Source organism: Nelumbo lutea, chromosome 1, assembly GCF_056320005.1.
Source record: "Nelumbo lutea isolate HS-2025 chromosome 1, American lotus-T2T, whole genome shotgun sequence".
Classification (NCBI taxonomy): Eukaryota; Viridiplantae; Streptophyta; class Magnoliopsida; order Proteales; family Nelumbonaceae; genus Nelumbo; species Nelumbo lutea.
The window spans coordinates 171,629,188-171,645,644 of record NC_142684.1 but is presented as its reverse complement, the minus strand read 5'-3'; the positions used below and the strand labels follow the sequence as shown (position 1 = coordinate 171,645,644).

Below are 16,457 nucleotides of genomic sequence, written 5' to 3'. Positions count from 1 at the left end.
GTTGAATTTCCTATAAAATGTGGCTTAAAATATTGATGGCTACTTCATGTAACAGCCTACTATTTTGGTGATCGAACTCATGACAGCACGCATCATCTTGCATGATAAATATTAGTCTGAACCACTTGATTTGCATGCTTTTCTTTTTCGAACATTTATGTTGGGCTTGTAGATCAATTAAGCCAATTATAGAAGTCTGCATTATCCGTAGTGCATGTAATGGGTTGGAACTGGTGCACACCCAACTAAACATAGACTCAGTTCCATAAATGCTTTAGGTGATTAGGTTTTACCAAAGCATTGAATCTAGTAAACAAGAGCTATATCCAGCATATTGTAATATGACCCAATCCTATTATGACCCTTTGACTAGTAAATGCATGATGCATCTATCCATGATAGATCTAAATAGGGATGGAAACAAATCGAGCCTTTTACGAGCCATTCAAGTTCGGCTCATGAAAAGCTCGATTTAGTTCAGTTTAAATCAAGTTTCGAGTCGAACTCGAGCTCAATATATAGGCTCATTTCTAATCGAGCTGAGCTAGAACCTAATATAGCTCAGCTCGTAAGGCACACAAGCCTAATTGAGCCTATACATAAAAATATATAAATATATAAATAAAAAATAAATACATTATATCTAATATTTTTAGTTTTTATATGTAATGCTTTTAGTTTTTATATGTATAATAATTTTTTAATGGGTCATTTACTAAAACCTACCCTATAGTTTGCAATCAATTTACTTAATTAACCTTTTATTAGATGAAAGTGGAAAATGAAAGTTTTAACACTAACATCCATTCAAATAAATTTAATCAAAAGAGACTAAATGCAAAATTGTCATTTTTGCCCCTACTAAAACAAGAACAACCACTCTATTTTTCTCTAATTGGCCAATTTTGTTTTCTAGACAAAAAAGTGTTTAGGAGTACTTTTGGAATAAACAACCATGGGTCAATTCCCTTAAACATTTTCAACTTAGTTTAGGTGATCATGTTACTATTTTTATATGGCAAAACAAATAGTTCTTAATGAAAGGCCGATTAAGTAAATAGATTGCTAACTAAAAGGGGTGTTTTAATAAAATGCAAACTATAGGTAGGTTTAAATAAATTTATGAAATTGTTGGGGGTGTTTTAGTAAATGACCCTTTTTAATTTTATAGGAAGCTTGGATCACAATTGAGCTATAGCTTATAGGCTTTTGAGTTGAGCTAAACTCAATACCAACTCTATAGCTTGAATCAAGCTCAAGCCTCATGGCTTTTTGATGAGTCGAGCTTGAAAAAACCAAATATTCAGCTTAGCTTGACTCAAATCCACCCCTAGATCTAAATATAAACTTTGACCCATTTCTATATTTGTTATTTCTTAATAAAAGAACTCATAAAAGATATATTAGATTAGATTTGAGAGTTAGTCAATCACCCTTATATGTAAACAAAATCCTAATAAACTACCAATTAAACCTGTGCATGGGTTTCAATATTAGAAATTTGTTCAAGTTTGGAATGGTAGTTTTGGGTTTTGACATCAGTTTGGGGTGAATAAAGGTCTATATTTTGGGTTAGGAATGGCAGTGGGGTGGGTATGGGGTAGGGATCATATTCCTCATCCCTCGTCCTCGTCCCCGATCCATGTCGGGGATAAAAATTGTCCTCCATCCCCAATCCCCAACAAGGACAAGTTCCCCGCAGGGACCTAAATCCCTGAAAAATTTTTAGTTAACAATATTTTTTGAAAAATAATTTTACTCAAAATAAATAATTAATTTAATATTTAAATAATGTAAATAATATCATATATAATAATATAATCGGGATCGGAGTGGGCAAGGACCTCAATCCTCATCCCCGTCCCCACCCCACCAAAGCAAGAAGTTAGTTCCCCATCGGGGATGGTGAAAATTGCCATCCCTATTTAAGGTTGGTTTTGGATTGGTAGTTTCAATCCATTTAATTCATACGCTTGCTTTATTAGATATTGTCAAAATAGGTACAAAAGAGATTTAAGAGGATATAAAATATTTATTAATTAGGAGAAAGGAAATGCTACAAACATTGACTATTCATGCGCATGCGAGAAATAGAGAGATAGAGTGAGAGAGTTTTAAGAATGATTTACTAGAGAGAGTTTTAAAAGTTATAATTTAATTTAAAAGCAAATAACCATGAGTATGAGAAATTAGAGGAAGAGGAGGCCATGTGATCAGGTAAGAAAGACTCTTGGCCTCCCTCTTTCCTCTATCTAATTCGGATATAGATATGTGGACAAACATCTATAGATATGATACACAGAGTGTCATATAAGGCCTAAGAGCCTAAACAGGTTTCACACCCAACCCAATAAGATCCATGGAAGCAAGTCTAGTTCATTTTTCGAAATCATGTCATTTTACTAGTTAAGGTTAGATATTGGGTCAATCCTCTCCATTGCATGCCCTAATTATCCAACATAAGTTATTTCATTAATTGCGATTTCAATAAAATTTGCTTCAATGCTTATTTAAAAAAAAATTATTATGTATACTATTTAAAATGTAATTGCCCACATGAATCCTTTTGAGAGGTGTAATCGGTCATATATAAAAAGAGAATGCAATGTACTTGATCATAAAAGAATAGGTAAAGTTAGACAACAAGGAGATTTGCGATTCACAACTTCAATATTTTCGTGGCCCAAACTCTACATGGAGATGTAATTCTAGTTCATTATAGTTTATGTTCTTTTGCCAAAAGAAAATGCAGTTGTCCTTGCTAACTTATTCTTTCTCTTCCTTGTACTACTACCCAAGGTTTTAAAAACGACTTAGAAATGGAATCGCTTTGGCCATCGGTTTTTTGGATCGACAATTTGATCGTTTGGGTCAAAAGGTTCAAATGGTTTAAACACTTTTATAGGTGATATTTCATCTTACCCACTAGACTGAAATATTAGGGTAAGATGCATATAAATATCATGAGAAAGAAAGTTTGAGAATGAGAGTGAGATTTGAGAAGCTGTTGGCTGAGAAAGTTTAGAAAAGAAAGAAGACTAAGAGAGAAGAAGGAGGAGGAGGAGGTCACTTGTAGCAACGATGATGACGGTGACCTATAGTGACGACGACAATGGTGACCTACAATGGCAACAACAATGACAAACTACAGTGGCAATGGTGGCAACTAGAGCTGTAAATCGAGCCATACCGTGTTGGCATGTGGGCCGAGTCGGGCCGTACTTCCCTCCCCTAGGATACTTTGGGGGGTCGGCTCTACTCGTGGCATGACACAAGCCCGCAGGACCAGGCTAGGCCACAAACTGGCCCAAGCCATGTTTTTTTTTTTTTATTTTGAAAAAAATAATGAAAAGTTTAGCATAAATTAAAAAAATAGACAAAAAAAGATGTTAAATTTTGATTTTATATGAATTTTGATGTATACAATATTGTTTATATATGCGATAATAAAATTGAATTTTTATGTATACAATATGAAATAATATAATATTGTTTATATATGCAATAATATAATAAAATTTTATTTTATATGAATTTTGATGTATACAATATCATATGGGCCATGGACTTGAAACCCCAAGCCTGGCATGGCCCATATGATCGTGATGTGCCTGGCATGACCTACAATCTGTTATGACATTCTGCTCGTGGCATTGCCCGATTTACACCTCTAGCAGCAGTGAACTATAGCAGCAACGACGACGACGAAACTAGATATGAGATTTCTCTCAAATCTCACACACTCTCTCTCGCAGATTTCTCATTTAGATTGCTCTCCCATATCTCTAAACCTAAAATATCTCAGATCTCTCTCACACATATCTATTGACTAATCTCTCTCTTTATTAGATCTCAAATAAGAGAGATACAAAGTTCCAAACTTCTCTTTTTTATTCTTGTTTTGTCATAAGTAATAAACTACAAATCGTTGTCTGGGTCAAATGGTTCAGCAGTCAAACCGTTTGAGTCAACGGTTAATTGACCAATTCAATGGTTTTTGGCTAGGGACTGGGTTTGGGGTAAATCAAAACTGGTCGCCTGAACAGTTCCCGATTTGAACGGTCAAATCAATGATGGATTGAAAACATTGTTACTACCCAATCCCTTAAGAATGTTGTGCTTTTTTAATTAAAAATAAATAAAAATGATCAAATAGGAAGCTAATTAAACTTGTTCATAATCAATCTTCTTTATCTCAAACTAGGAAATTAAGCATAACCACTTCCTTAAAGAACATGGGCATGTTTTGACACCAACCTATGCATTGCATGGTTCTCTCCTAGGGATGGCAATGGGACGGGTTTTGTAAATTCTAGACCCTAACCGCCTCCCTAGACCTCTCGATCCATACCCTCCCCAAACCCCTTAGTGGGTTGGATTTTCATAATCAAAATCCTCTCCATATAAGAGAATGCAAAACCCTAACAAACCCTAACCTCCTTGCATTTAAGGGTGGGGGTGAGCAAATGGGTAGGTTCTACCCGGAACTGGATGGAACTGACCTCGACTGGTCTTGAACTGACCCTACCCAATTTGTTATAGGGTAGGGTTTGGTTCCAAATTCATAGAACCAACCCCCACCCAAGTTGGTTCCAGGGTCTAGGGGTTTACTCTACCCGAACCAACCTGATGAACCAACATTAGTTGGCCTTGGAACCGAACTTGCCTTGAAATAAACCCCATAATATTTTTAAGGATGTGAAGATTTGAACCCATCACTCATGATTACAAAAACCATGGCCTCACTTGACCATTGAGTTACTTAAGTGATTTGATCATTTGTTTTCATTCCAATTGAATGTGTATAAAAATATTGTAAAAAGTAATATTTGCAAAACTTAAATTATAATGACAAATCTTGAACCATATATTAATATATTATGATAATTTCCATATTAAATTACTCATTTTAATAAAAAAAGATAATATAAGTTTTAAACTATATATTATCATTATTGAAAATGAAGTATTTAAAGGACGTGTTTCATTTTTTTTGAAGGGGGAGAGTACAAAAAGAATAGTTTCCATGGGTAGACCTTGGAATTGATCTCAGAACCACCAAGGCCATAATCAACCTTGGAAACGACCTTCATAGGGTAGGTTCCAGTTCCAAAAACCTAAGGCCTACCAGGTTCTCCATGGAACTGGACCAAACCGGCCCATGCTCACCCCTAATGGAGTGGGCCGGATTGGCAAGTTGGGTCCAAAACCCACACTAATTTAATTTCCTATATATATATAAGTAATAAAATTCTGCTAGAAGCTACTATCATGCTATAGGTTTTGTCGACTAAATGTTAACTTCTAAAAGAAAACTAAATATAAAAATTTATTTAGCACAAAAAAAATACAAGTATCTTTTCAATTATTTTGATCATATATATACATATTTTTTATAAAAAATAAATAATATAATAAATTTACAAAAACACAATATAAATAATATATTTACAAATAAATAAATAACATATATATACTGTGTGTGTGTCTTATATATTTATATGAATAAATAAATAGCATATATATATTGGATCGGATCTCCTCAAATTGGATAGAGGTGATCCAAATCTGATTCAATTTCTAATCGAATCCTATTTGATCCAAAGATTCGAAATTGACAAAATAGGATCAAATAATAATAATAATAATAATAATAATAATAATAATAATAATAATAGTAATAATAATAATACAAAAAATTCGGTTGACTCTTGATGTAGGATGATTTGGGTCGACCTAATAATAGGGGGACACGTGGACACGACCTAACTAGCAGGATGACAGTTCAATCCGATGCACCAAGTCTGCAACGGATCAAGCTTGAATAACCAAATCACCTCGGGACGAGTTCACCTCAGTGCACAATCACATCAGGACCACCTTGGTCCCAAGGCACTTCAGCATTTGTACCAGGTTGGATCCAAAGGGCACTAGCTCAGGTAATACTGACCGACCACTGCATGGCAACCCGAAGATCTCGCCACTAGATTCCATGCCTCACAGGATCACACCTCGTAACAGCTAACATTATCTCCCTTGTTCGATTCGGGTGGAAGTGATGAATCTTATCAGTTGGCAGCATTATCCCCAATTAACGCGGAAATGGATCTCATCGTAACGAGGATCCCAGAACCGCTCTGTGAAACCTGCGAAGGCTCTACTATATAAAGGCTCCACCCCTCAGGGGTGAAAAGTACGCGTATTCTCTGCTCTAGCTCTCTTGCATTCTAAGCTATTATCAGCTCGCAACCAAGTACTAACTTAAGTATTGGAGCGAACTCGCCGGATAAACAACCCCGGGTTCTCTGATTCATTTTTTGCAGATCAACCGAGTCCATCGTCACAGATCACCTCCATCTGGGAGGAACCGGATTGCGCTACATCAACTCTGATTGGCAAGATGAACCAAACAACAATGATTGGAATTCTACTCTAATTCCCGTGTGAATCAAATAGGCATTGGAAATAGGTGGTTCTGATTCTCATTGTTAGAGATTTTCAATTCCGATTCCAATTCGATAACTAACCGCGAATCAAACGACCTGGGTTTCACCTCCGGCTGTTGGAGTTTGGATTTGGGTTAACCTTAAACCCGGCCGAGCTTGCCTGACTTCATACCATTAGACCGATGAAAAGCAATAGGATTCCCTCCCTGGTACCTGCACTGCAAATCGGCAATAGTGTAATTGGTGACGGTCAGGTCAATTCCTTGGTGGTAGCCAAATAAGTACCGGACGGCCAACGTAATAATGCTTTTCTTCTACGATTATCACTCTCGAGTCACCCCTCTGCTCTGCGTCGTCTCGTCACTCGTCACTCGCCGCTGCGAAATCTCTAATGCTCCATCTCTTTAACAGAGGCCCTCAATCTACTCCAAATTTACGTTTCAAACCATCCTAAACCCACCGCCATTCGTCGTTCCATTCCCTCCATCCTCTTCAACTACTCGTCTCCTCTGCTTCCTGCACACTCTAACACTTTCAGGAGAGCCTCTCCATATTCCACCTCAGAAATACATGGATCCTCTCTCTGCTCTCCGCGACTTCACCACTCGCGGTGAGTTGGATAAAATCGTCCGTGTCGGCGACGAGTTTCGTTTCGGCAACGATTATGCTTTCCCCTGCACTGCCGAAACCGCCTACCGATCCAAGCAAGGTAATCTCTATACCCTCGAGACCCTTGTTTATTATGTTAAGAACCACCACATCAAGCACACGGAATATCTGCAGAACGCTCGCACGCAGAAAATCCCAGCAGTTACCTTACCCGACCGTAAACCTTTGCTTGAGTACCTCCAAGGCAAGGTTTCCTCTAACGATGCAATAGAATTCGTCGTCCTTCAAAACCCTAAGATATCCGATGCACTCTCCATCGACGTTGAGGAGTATCGACCCGAGGACCCCGGGTTGGTCGGAAATCGGGCACCCGCCGAAGAAGAGGAAGACGAAAAATCTAGGGTTAGGGTTCCTGAGAAGGTCGATTACATCTCGATGATTAACGCTCTCGAGAGGCCCTTGAAGGATCGGGAAATGCTGTTGGAGTGTAGGCACAGAGATTTCTATAGTGTTCTCGTCGCATCAACGAGGCGGGAGGAGGAGCGGCAGCGGATGGAATCGCAGCAGAGAAAGGATGGATTGGTTGCTAAGAGTAGGTTAATGGGAGCGGATGAGAGGGGCTTAGGGTTTTGGAAGGATGGGGAGGAGTTGGGATTTGATGGGACGCCGAAGCCCAAAATGCACTTAAAGGGGAGCAAGATCGGCGAAGGGGTGCCTATAATTATGGTCCCAAGTGCATTTCAGACATTGATTACTATTTATAATGTGAAGGAGTTCTTGGAGGATGGTGTGTTTATCCCTACCGATGTGAAGGTGAAGCAGATGAAGGGGGCGAAGCCGGATTGTGTTACAGTGCAGAAGAAGTTTAGTCGTGATCGGGTGGTTACTGCTTATGAGGTCAGGGATAAGCCGTCAACTTTGAAGGCAGAGGATTGGGATAGGGTGGTTGCTGTTTTCGTATTGGGGAAGGAGTGGCAATTCAAGGACTGGCCTTTTAAGGATCATGTTGAGATATTTAACAAAAGTAAGTACATGAGACTTTTATTTGGTTCTAACTTCTATTTTTTATTTTGTCCAATGAGCTTTTACTTTGAAACTTACTGATTTATTTGGGTTGTTTAAACCCTATCAACGTGTTGAGTTAAAGGGCTATTACATGTGGGTTCATTGACTTTGTAGTTAAACTTGGTTATATGATCCATTTCTTGTGGTGTATATGTGGTAATCTTGGTGATAGTAATGACTCTTATGATGGATGTGGATTGAAAGTTGGGTAAGATTATTTTCTATCAGGTTAAATTTTTAGTATATACATTTATTTTTTCACAGGTTTCTAATAACCGAAAATAATTTCACAATTTAAGATTCAATTTGATTTGGTTCAATCTTCTCTACAATTGGGGATACAATTATGTTTTTTCAAGCATTGAATTGCTGAGGTGAAATGTTTTTTAAATCTCATGCAGTTATTGGATTTTTCATGCGATTTGAAGATGACAGCGTTGAGTCTGCAAAAATTGTGAAACAGTGGAATGTGAAGATAATCTCGGTGAGCTCACACACTTCCACCACTTTGTTATTGTTTTTGATTGTCTAGAAGACTATAATTACTGAATTGATGATTTTATCCTTATTACCTCTGGGAATTCCATTATTAACACCTTCCTTTGGCAATTATTTTTGAAATTTCAATGGGCAGATTAGCAAGAATAAGAGGCATCAGGATAGGGCTGCAGCACTTGAGGTGTGGGACAGGCTAGAAGCATTTGTGCGGTCACGATCACATACTTGAAGTGCCCAAATTTGAGTAGTAGTTGTAAGTTTCTGTTTGAGCCTTTAACTATCCATCATTTGTTGTTGGACATTAATTGTGAAATTTCTGAGTAATTAAATTCCTTCATGCACAATGAATTAATCACAATATTGTATCTCTCTTCTATGCATCATGCATAGGTTTGCAGGCATGCATATTTAGTATTGTCACAAATAGGGCTGCAATTGGGGCTGCTTAGCCTGAACCCAACCCAAAAAAGTTGGGTGGGTTGGAAAGTATGAACCCAACTTAACTTTGGGTTGTGTTTGGGTCGAGGCCTTCGCTAATCCAATCCTTCTTGGACTTGGATAAACATGTATTTATGTATGTATGTACTTATTCATATATGCATATCACCAGAAAATGTATATATGTATGCATGCATGTATGTATATTTGCAACCATGCATCAATAAATGCATGTATGTAGGTATGTATGTATGTATGCATTTTTTTATCTATCTTATGTATGCATGTATGTATAGCCAACAATTTAAGTTTAAAAGCAATTTTTTTCTAAAGCATGATAACTATGCCTTTTTATATATAAAATAATGCTAAACTGAATTAACCTCAACCCTTGAGTCTAGGAAATAAGAACATTTGGAAAAAGGAATTTGAGAAGTTGGGCCATCCCAAACCCAGCCCAACCTGAAACTTTTGAGTTGGATTAGGTTACGATTAGGGTCGGGGGTTCAACAACCTAGGTTGGGTTGAGATTGACCACAACCTGACTTGCATCTCTAGACACAGAGGAGTTATTGTTAACTGTTTTGGTTCAAATGTAAATGTCTACTTCATATATTAACATCCCTTTTACATATTGAGCAGGATTTAATCATGTTTATCTTCATCAAGTTCTTGCATGGGAAGTTAGAATTCATGAATCTTTGAAAGCTAGGAGCACATCGATGAGATAAATAATTGCCTTAATGGTTTAAATTTTTTGAAAGATTTCAGAATTTGGTTATATATTGATAAAATATCTCAGCTACATTCATTGTGATCTTATTTAATTAATTTATTTTTCATGCTCACATATGGTTGTTTTCAATATATGTTTATTTATTTTTTATTCATAAGCTCATAGTATTGTAATAAAAAGGTGTGATGAGTTTAAAAGTACTTTAGCTTATTGCAGTGTGGTTAGTTTTGGGGGCATGATCCACTTTAGGGTGAGTGGGTGTATAAGTGGATGTTTTAGACATAAAAGAATAACTAAAGGGAAAGTGCGCTAGCAATGAATAGGTATTATGATGCAAACTTATCGAAAAGAAGGTATTACGATTCAGCTTGATGTTTCCAACAACTTCAGTTCTGTCGTTCTGATGATGGGGTCTAGGAGAGAGATTCTGGACACTTCATTAGATCTCCTTTGAGTTGCAGGTCCAGCCTACGCATCCTGGTAAATATAGAGTTTGATGTATCTTATTGCATATCTACAATGGACAACAGAAGCTAGGAGAATGACATGATGTAAAGCTATTTGAATCACTTAGTTTTCTATGATGCCCATATACGGATGCCAATATGGACACTGGATATGTGAAACAGGGATATGACTGCTCATTTGCTAAAATTGTAGACACAGACACAGGTCGTGCTTCTCTTATCTAGTCTTTAAGCTAAATGCCATTTCTCTAGACTTCTGACTCACCAAATTTAATTAAATTTGAACCACACTCACCTTTGAAAAATAGTAACATCATTTGTACTGCACTCACCTTGATTACCATTGCCTTTTGAGTTTTGAGTGTTTGGTTATCTCAAAGTCAGGCAAGCTTTTGGAAGTCCCTAAACTTTGGCCTCATTCCCCAGTCCCAATGCAGTGACAGCAATCAGTGAGAATATATAATGCATCTCTGTCTTTTAAATGACCAATGGGAGTAGACCTGTTCATGGGCTGGGCTCGGGCTTGGCTTTTGCCAAAATTTGAATGGTGCCCAGCCCGAAGCCCGAGCCTGACACAGTGTAAGTCAGGCCTGGAGCTTGGCCCGTGAACAGGTCTAAATGGAAGGCATTGGTGACTTGGTGGGGAGGCTTGATAAAACACCATGAGTGAGGGAGTTTATGTCCTGTAGAGAGGTGTCTTTTTTTCCAGCCCAAGAGCTTCTGCCTGAACCACTCAATGAGAAGGTCCCAAATAGCAATGGATTTGTAATTCACACCCAATGGGGGCTGTGATACCTTGCTGGTAAAGACCCCATGCAGTAACCAAGGGTGCTAGTCAATTCATTATAGGAGGGGGACCTCACCAATCAGAATCAACAGTTTCTTCCATAAATTGATCTTCAAGCCTGAGGCAGCCTCAAAATCAATGAATAGGCATCGAAGGAATAGTATGTTTGCTTGCATGCCCCTAGTGAATATCATGGTGTTGTTAGCTAGGTGTAAAAGGAGATTAAGGGGAATTTGTAGACCTGCCTTTCCTACAGAGTAACCCTGTGTATAGCCTCTCTCTACTGCCTTATTAATCAGTTTGCACAATGGATCAAGAATGAAAACAAGAATGGGAATAAAGGGTCCTCTTGTCTTAAGTCCTTCCCCCATGAAATAGACTTAAGGTGGAATTTGTAGACCTGCCTTTCCTACAGAGAAACCCTGTGTATAGCCCCTCTCCACTGCCTTATTAATCAGTTTGTCCATTGGATCAAGGATGAAAACAAGAATGGGGATAAAGGGTCCTCTTGTCTTTAAGCCATTCCCCCAGGAAATAGACTTCAGGGGGTTCCATTAAAGATTAATGATGATGAAGTACATGGATGATGGGTCCCTTCCTCGAAAAGTTAGAAACCCCTTACCTTCCTGGGATATAGTCCACAAAGCTCCACTCAATGTGATTGTAAGCTTTTTCTAAGCCAAGCTTATAGACAACACTGGAAACATCTTGTCTAACTATCGAGTCTACAGACTTGTTGGTAAATGACTAATGAGAGGGCTATCAGGTATTGGCTGCCTATCCACAAAAGCTCCTTGTGAAGGTAGAACTAGATGACCCGCCACGAGAGAGAATATTAGAAATAAATGTGCAAGTTTCTCCAGGTTAGAGAGCAAATGTATATTTTTTCTTCATTTTTCTCTTTTGTTTGATAAGTTTTCTTCTTTTGATAAAATTTTCTTTTTTCCTTGTGACTTGAAGGTTTTCAAGTAAAAACATGCATTGAATTTCAGGAGATGTGCACTATTTTATTGACAGGATCATGTTTCGCTCGGTAAACAGAAATTTACAGAGCTTATCATTAAACCTGCAGCAGGTGGACTGGTGGACTGGTGGAGTTTAGATATTACAAGCAGTTGGAAGTGTTGAAGCCTGAGTCTGTTTGATTTTGAGCCCCAGGGCAGGGATGATGGACCACCATAAAAGACTTATATAGGCATCGTAGCAGTGACCCAACATACTGGCATGAACAAGCTGTTCCCAGCTTTCGGATAATGTTGTTGATGAATTCCCTATTAATTCTTGGGGACATGCTGAATGCTAACCAGTATGATGGTACAACTTAATTGTGCAGCAACTCCTACCCATAACATGGTTAGAAGGTTTCTTTCCACTACCAGACCCATCTTTGACCTTCCAGCTTTAGGGTCCATTTGATAAGTGAAACTGGGTTTGCCTGAAATGCTCAAATGAGAAGGCTTTAAGTAGCTATGGTTGGGATTTTTTTTTCGAAAGAAGGTAAGGTAATTTTATTGAAATAGAAGCAGAGAATACAGAGGAACCCTCACTAAAGTAGCAACCGACAGGATACAAGACCCCAAACTAAATTACAGCTCAAACAAACTTCTAGACCTCAGCTGGGCTCCAAGCACATTGGTCTGGAGACCTTTCACAGCTGCTGTCCAAGAGAGTAATTTTCCCACGGTACAAGATCCTTTGATTTGTTTTGAAAAATTCTTTTATTTCTTTCCACCCAGATAGTACTAATCACTGCTGCAAGAATAGACAACCACACACTTTTTGCCACCTTGGACTGTCCTTGGAGTTCCCATCCCCATAACAGGTCCAACACATTAATTGGCATGGCCCAGGAGAGCCCCAGAGGAGAGGAAGTGCCCCATTGCTGCTGAAACAGGAAAATGTATAAACAGATGGTTGTTGTCCTCCTCAGCTTGACCACACAGCTCACACAACAGGTTTTGAATCTGAATTCCTCTTCTGACCAGATTTTGTTTAGATAGGTTTCTATCTAAAACAACAGCCCAAAGCAAGGCATTTACTTTGGATGGAGGAATCTGGCTCCATATTTTATCAGCAGTGACATCAGCTCTATCTCCACCTGATAGAGTTTTGGCAAAGGAGTTCACTGAAAAAAACCCATCTGCAGTCTAGTTCCAGGTCCAGGTATCTTCTTCCAACAGGTTCAAAGATTTGTTTGGAACTTTGGATAGCATTTCAAACAGCTCCACCATTTGATCCACTTCCCAATCTTGAAAAACTTGTCTGAAAGAAGGGCTCCAGTAAGTGATATTATCTCTCACTTCACAGCACTCAAATACCACTGCATCTTGATTCTCTGCAAGTTGGTCTAGCTGGGGAAATAGCTCTGCTAAAGACCTGCTATTACACCACATGTCTTTCCAGAATTTTAGTTGATGTCAGAACCCCAGTTTAGGAGATTGACCACTGTTTAGAAGAGGAAAAATTTCCATAATTTTCTTCCATAAAGAACACCCCAGGGAAGAGAAATTTGAGATGGTTACCCAGTGACCTCTGCCAGTTTCATACTTGGCTGCTAGTAACTTCCTCCACCAATGGTCTCTTTCTTTTCCAAATCTCTATATCCACTTCCCCAATAAGGCATTGTTAAAAGCCTTCAGTTTCCTTACCCCTAATCCTCTTTTTTCTTTTGGAGTACACAATTGATCCCAATTGACCAGGTGGATTTTCTAATCTTTGGGCCACTTTTGCCGGGATTGGGAATAAAGAGAGGAAGTAGTAGGGTAAATTAGAGAGGGAACTCTTTAGCAGGGTAATTATACCTCCCAAAGACAAATATTTAGCTTTCCATGAGGCCTTAACCTTTTCCTTACACTTGCCATCTTGTGAAAAAAGCTAGAATTTTTATCCCCCATTTAAGCCATTAGACCTTGGCTTTTGCCTCCATTTCAGTTCATCAGTTCATCCTTAAAGGCTAGTTTGTCTAGAGTCAAACAATTTTGCTGCCAATCTTCTTTTCCTTTCTTCTTCTTCTATTGGGCCAGATTCTTCAGCTAAGTCCACTTCCTTAATTACTTCTAAACACTTCTTTTCTGATTCTGTTTGGGATTTTAAGATGGTGAAAATGGACGAGTGAACAATTTGATTTATAAAATCTAATTGCTAGAGATGAGACAAAATGCAATGGTTACATAGGTTATCAACTTCTGTTGTCTGAACGGTCTGTAGTAAACAATTCAAACTTGCTAAATATTAAATTGCATCTTTCTTTTTGTTCCTGTTCTTAATAGGCATATTCATCAAATCAAAGTTATTATCACCGGCTCAAAAGCTTGCCAATTAAGAAACACTTTGCTTTCTTGAAAAGAATATATTTTTTTAATCACAACTGCTGTCTTCTCTGTTTCCCATGATCACTGATGAAAATGCACCCATTTTACTCAAGTTTCGTATGCACCCCCTCCAACGTATTAACCAGATTCCTGAAATTGTCTGTCAGATTCATCCTAATTGGGCGTTACACCAAGCAGTACCTCAAACAGATTTTCATTCACATGGCACATATGCAATTGAGGTGAGAGGGTGGGATTCAAGGCAGATTTCGAAAATGGCACTGCATAACGCGGCAATAGCACGGGATTCCCTTTCAGTCTCTCCCTCTCCCTGGCGAAACTAGGACTACATGTTATTCATTTTTCCTAATCTATCTATGTTTTGCTTGTCTGTACATTTCTGATCTGATGTTATGCAATCAATGTGGAATCAGAAGAATGTTAGAACGTCACCCACCTCTTCTGGGAGGTAGACATAACCACTTGATACATCAGTTTCTTCGTTTCGATTTTCGTCAAGTTTGTGTATAATTTTCCTTGTGTATGAATATGAATAGTTTTATTTTTTGGCAAGAAAGTGTGATAAACTGTACACTTGAAAGATTGAGAACAAAACCGCATTTTTTAATAAATACGTCCATTAGAATTTAGAACAATGTCATGCGTGTAAAATTAGAGGGTAAAAGTCTTGGACACCGTGATTTCTCTAGGTATCGTAATAGGGCTCATATTCAAAATTTGACCATGGATATGGCGCAAATGACGCTGAAGATAATGAAATGGCGAAACAGGATTTATGTTGTCAGTTGCCAACCCTATATATGTCTAGATCTAGTACATGGTACATACGGATGGTCTACCAAGAAAGTAAAGGATTAGGTGCTAGTGACAGGAAAAGTCATCATGAAGAATAGAATGGGTTCGGATTGGTTTCAAATTGATTTATAATTAACTAAACCATAACTGAACCGACCAGTTGGGTTTCATAACTAACCAATTTGAAACCGATCCAAGTTTTTTGAAAATTGACCATAATGGGTTGAGCCGGACCGGTTTAGTTGGTTTGAACCATTTGATGAACAACCCTATTATTTAGGGTAAATTGCAGATGCATGCACTATTTTTTGGGGTTAGTTTCACTTTAAGGTCTAAACTTTAAAATGTGTCACTTCAGTACTAAATTTCTAAAAATATATATTAAGTTCAACTTTAACTCTGTTAAACTAATTCTCTGCTTTTTGTTCACCTGTCTTTTACTTTTGGACTTCGGATGCAAATCAATGGTGGCAAAATAGTCAAAAGTGAGACTACCCCCAATGAATAGACCAAGGTGAGTTTATTTTAGGAAAAACTCCTGATTACTACTCTGTATTTTGTGCCTAGTGATATATTAGTTTCTAAACTTTAAAATATGACAATTCAATACCCGAACTTTCAAAACGTGTCAACTCCCTACCATTAATTAGTTGTTAACCAGCCGTTAAGTGGTATTTGAAAAAGACACCAGTGCCTTTTAAGTGTCACTTAATTTCTTTATGAACTATCCAAGTGTTGACATTCTAGTGACTCCAACTTTTTTAAATAGAAGAGGCAATGGTTTGGGACTGTTAATTTTTTTTGTCAATATTTGAATGGTTATTGATTGATAAAGAAAATTAGATGACACTGAGACACTCAAGGCATTTGTGTCTCAACATGAACACTTTCGTAATTTTACTCATGCAATTTTCCCTTTTATCTCTTGCCCCTTGCATATATTTTCATATTAAAGGTAAAAGGTCTAAAGCATTAACTTATGACCGAGCCAAGCCTCACAATTGAAATTTCCTATTGCAGTTCTCCCTATTTCAACGCATGCAACCACTTTCATAGCTCCATTAGGGAGAAAAGTTCACTTCTACGTACGAGAGAGAGAGAGAGAGAGAGAGAGAGAGAGGTGTTAAAAAATTTCTCTGCATGTAACCTGTGGAACCTGCCCGGTCAAAGTTGCACTATTTCTTTCAAAATTCAAATCAGCCCCCCACATTGTCCTACACCACATCCCCACCGTGTATTGAAAACATCTTCCGATGATGACATCATTATTTTTTATATTATCAT

General features: G+C 38.0%; 1 protein-coding gene across 1 annotated transcript; it reads left to right on the top strand.

Annotated features, from left to right (window-relative positions):
- Positions 1-6,479: 6,479 nt before the first annotated feature.
- Positions 6,480-15,013, top strand: PHP (PLANT HOMOLOGOUS TO PARAFIBROMIN). The gene is made up of 4 exons (XM_088960627.1): positions 6,480-8,079; positions 8,522-8,604; positions 8,755-8,871; positions 14,525-15,013. The coding sequence occupies exons 1-3, from the start codon at positions 7,017-7,019 to the stop codon at positions 8,845-8,847; spliced, it is 1,239 nt and encodes a 412-aa protein (XP_088816753.1). The 5' UTR covers positions 6,480-7,016; the 3' UTR covers positions 8,848-8,871; positions 14,525-15,013.
- The last annotated feature ends 1,444 nt before the right edge of the window (positions 15,014-16,457 follow it).

Excerpts from the sequence above, each read along its gene's own strand:
- PHP (XM_088960627.1), top strand. The coding sequence starts at position 7,017 with ATGGATCCTCTCTCTGCTCTCCGCGACTTCACCACTCGCGGTGAGTTG. Across the intron at positions 8,080-8,521 it reads TGTTGAGATATTTAACAAAA|TTATTGGATTTTTCATGCGA; the intron begins GTAAGTACATGA and ends AATCTCATGCAG. Across the intron at positions 8,605-8,754 it reads GGAATGTGAAGATAATCTCG|ATTAGCAAGAATAAGAGGCA; the intron begins GTGAGCTCACAC and ends TTCAATGGGCAG.